Here is a 4,104-nt window from a genome sequence, read left to right on the forward strand (position 1 = left end):
TTTGTTTTAGACCTAAATACAAAATTCTGTTGGTAATCACTACCACTGATAATAAAACAATACAAGCGAGAACATAGTATTATTAGTAGTAGTGTTATTAGTATTATCAAACAATCCCCTGAAGATATTCAGTGAAATTCAGACCATGACCTTTTGCAGCTTGCAGCTGGCCATCTGTTTATATTATAAAGTCCTAAACTCTAGAAGAAACTACCAAAAACAACAGGTCTGATTTGGACTAACAGTGGGTCAACTAGTGTCAGGCAAGTGTTGTGTTCAAGCTCAAGTTTTTTAGCTTTTTAAAAACTTTTTAGACCCGAAAAGAATTTTAAGGCCTGTGCTCAATATCAGAATATACAGTATAATTCTTCCATTCTTGCAGCAACTGGGACTAGTCCAACCCACCTTCTCTCACAAAGTTCACTAGAAACCAGCCAAAACAAGTTTAAAAATCCAGTTCTACCATTTATTCTACTATCCCTGTAGCAAACTGAAAGTGTACACACAGGCAGTTCTCTTGTTGTCTTTTGTGCAGATGTACTTGGAACTGAGTTCAATTAGACCAGATCACAAAGATCATAACATGAATTCACTATTACACTGAATCTGTCCCAGATACACTTTATAAACCACTTCACAACAGCTCTTTGTTGGGCATACAGTTAAAACCACTTTGGGGTCATTACAGGGATTATCAGGGCATTACATCAGTGAATATGCCTGCTGTAACCATTACTGTTTTCGGGTAATTTTCCCCTCCACTTGGAGTTGATGACAGGAAGCTCAAGTCTATTAAACAGCCACTGATGTTGCCCAACAAATCTTTTTTCCTGAAGACATAAGCTGCCCACAGTTAATATGAGGTGCAACTGAGTGCCACTAAATGTGCCTTGCAAAACAGTTACAGTTAATCTGTAACAAAATCTAAAAAGAACAGAGTCCTGGGCATTTTAGCTAAATTTAGATAGGATTCATTAGATAAGTATGAATTTGCTGACACTCTGAACTGAGCTTGTTTACCACCTTGATCAAAACACATTCCACCAATCCCTGTTGGTGGTCAAGTGAATTAAAAAGGAAGAAGAAATGTACGTCATGGTGCTGTGCAAGCACAGCCTAGCGCCCTCACTTCTTTTTAACTGATCCCTTCTTTTTGCACTTTGAACCTGTGTCAAAACCACTGGATGGGATCTAAGGGTCGGGTATCAGAATATTAGGGCTGCAACGATTCCTCCAAGTACCTTGCATAACTCGATTATAAAGTATGTTTTATCCGATTACTCGATTAATCGATGGAATATTCGATAGAATACTCGATTACCAAAATATTCGATAGCTGCAGCCCTAATGAATATGGTGCATTATTCATTTAAACTGCAATGTTTGTATTCAACAATGGTATGGTGTTTCAGGAACATCCTGATTTACACATTAGCCTGAGGACACAAAATGACAGAGCACCACTCTATTAGTCTTACCTGTCCACCCTGCAGTGAGCAGTCGACACAGCCGACCTGGATGTTCCCGTGTTTGGCCCCTGGGATAATCTGCAGTCGCTCAAAGTCACTTCCCAAAATTACCACGTCACAACCTGACGCGTAGGCCTATCAGGGGACAGGAAAAAAAAGAGATGACGATGACACTTAGATCTGCCCAGAGAGAACTACATTAAGGGTTAGTTGAACTGCACTTGAGCTGGGGTCAGTGTCACTGCATCAACATGCCACATATGACAGCTCTGGAGTACAAATAGATAAGATTAGAAATCTATGCTATATTTATGTGGCACTCAGGAGATCTTCACATGAGCTGTGATTCACTGTGGCTATGTCTCCTTCACAAGAGGACATAAGGACAGAAATAGTTCTCCTATTGATCCATTCCCTAAAGAGCAGGGGAGTTAGTATCTCGTAGAGTTTGCTTTCAGATCACAGAGTGCAAAAGCAGTCAGCAGCACAGCCTTTGTAATTCAGACATGCAGCACAGTCCTAAAACTTAAACAAGGACTTCTTGCAAAAGAGGAAAGAGCTTTTGCTCTATTAAGTATAACCTTAATTATACAGCATTTAACACAATACAATGACATACCTTAAATTAAAATGTTAAGTTAAACTCGCATTGCTATAATTAAGCATTCGATCAAGACAACACATCCCTAGTATCTGTTACAGTGATAGAGGGCCTCATTGTGGCCTTACAACCCACATGGGAGAAAAAAATGTGTGTGTATAATAACCAAGTCTTTATTCAGAAAAATTTGTCAAATGAGCTCAATAAAATGTATTATCACTTATCTGTAATGCAATTTTTAAGACAACAAAGAGATTTTTTTTCCCCCACATTGTACTTTTGGTCTGCTTTCTCAAAAGCAAATCAATGAACAAAAATATGTTCTGACAGATCACTTTGGCGACCCCCTAACAATCATAGCTCGTAAATAGCTGGGAGGGAAATATTTCCAGAGCTTGAAATATCTTACCGTGAATGGCACATTGTTGACGTTGCCTACAGAGAAACAATTGTCTCCAGGGTTGACAGCCCCTGTGAGGACCTGATGGAGATTCATGACTCTTGTTTATAGTACCCTTGTGCTCGTTCCTCTTCTCTCCTTTCTCACAACACCCTCCCAGTCCAGCTGAGATTCATGGGAAACCATGGGAAGGATGTGTTCATCTTCATCTGTACAAGTAATTTCACTTCAGTGCCTCTACAGACTTGCTGTTTTGAAGATAGGAAGGGAGAGATAAAAACATGACATGTAAACAGAGAAAGTTTTGGCTCAGTAAGCTTCACGCCTAGGGCGTATTACTAACATGTATAATTTTTGACAGCAGATTGATTTAACACTCATAATATTGCAAGTACACAGTTACTTGCAATGTTATCAAGGAGGAAATAGATGATCTGCAAATTGTTGTTGTGCATATATGAGCGTTCTTAAACCTTTTCTGCACCAGTTCAAAACTGCATGAAATTAGTCTCACAATGGGACTTGATGCACAAAAGCATACCGGTATTGTGAGAGGACCCACTACGAATAAGGATTAAACCTATTTGGCACAGAGACAGCTGAAAAAGGCATATTGTCGCCAAAGCTTATTCTGTCCTGATGGCCCATCATAAAATCCGTGCCATTTAGCACGTCAGCAGTTTAGAGGTTATCATCGAGAGTTATATAGCCACAAAACAAATGCAGTCAGCGTGTTTATTGACAAAATATTTAGCATGTACAGGAAGCCAAATGACCACAATGGTGGGTAGGCACCTGTGGGGTAAAAGAGGGCTTTCGGGTACCTAAAAAAAAAAAAAAAATAAATAAATAAAATGGACAAGCAAGGTGATGGTGTTAGTAGCCGTCACATTATCTCTACGGGGCTTTCTAGCAATGTGGCATCAGCTTATGTGCACTGTCCAGGTGCAGACTGGTTCTGCAAGTATTTAAAACGATAAGGCATTTCAAATGCATCATAAGATAAGATAAGATAAGATATTCCTTTAATAGTCCCACAATGGGGAAATTCCAATCTTACAGCAGCAAAGTGGATAGAGAAAAAAACAGTATAAAGACAGTTAAGGACAGTATGAAAAATAATAATAATAATATATATCCGAACACGTACGGAGAAAAAAAAAAAACAGTAAAAACCCGCAGAGTAAACACAATTAACAAACACTAGGCCAGTTGCAATTGGGCAATAGATTGCACGTAAGTGTTGTCATTGTTATTTGAATCATACTTCTCCAGGAGGGACTGAGTATAGAAAAAAAAAAATCAATCACCAAAAGTAAATGCTCCAAAGGCATTAAAATATAATAGGGTGGATAAACAACTAACAACAGTAATTAAACCACAGACAAATACTTTTAAGAATAAATGGATGCTGTAATAAGTCCATGATCATCTTACCTAGTGTACAACATAATGAAATAAAAGTCAGTCAATAGAACATAAAAAGGTATATACAGATATGAGCCCATGAGTCAACACAGTGCAGCGCCTTACTACAGACAATGCAGTGCGTTGATCACTTTGTCTTAGTCCAACCTACTAACTAATTAAAAATATAGAAGTCAAGAAAAATAAGTAAAACACGTCACGAATAA

The 4,104-nt window shown here is 38.4% G+C and overlaps 1 protein-coding gene across 1 annotated transcript in view; it reads right to left on the minus strand.

Annotated features, from left to right (window-relative positions):
• Window positions 1–4,104, minus strand: part of dmxl1 (Dmx-like 1) — a 51,359-nt gene that overhangs the window by 45,968 nt on the left and 1,287 nt on the right. Inside the window, exons 2-3 of the mRNA XM_035658247.1 lie at window positions 2,480–2,718; window positions 1,479–1,604 (exon numbers count right to left, since the gene is read on the minus strand). Of these exons, the coding sequence (XP_035514140.1) occupies window positions 1,479–1,604; window positions 2,480–2,566 (213 nt within the window). The 5' untranslated portion in view covers window positions 2,567–2,718. The remainder of the gene's footprint in view (window positions 1–1,478; window positions 1,605–2,479; window positions 2,719–4,104) is intronic.

The sequence above is a fragment of the Morone saxatilis genome, unplaced genomic scaffold (assembly GCF_004916995.1).
Source record: "Morone saxatilis isolate NCDOM2014 unplaced genomic scaffold, NCSU_SB_2.0 Contig16, whole genome shotgun sequence".
Taxonomy (NCBI): Eukaryota; Metazoa; Chordata; class Actinopteri; family Moronidae; genus Morone; species Morone saxatilis.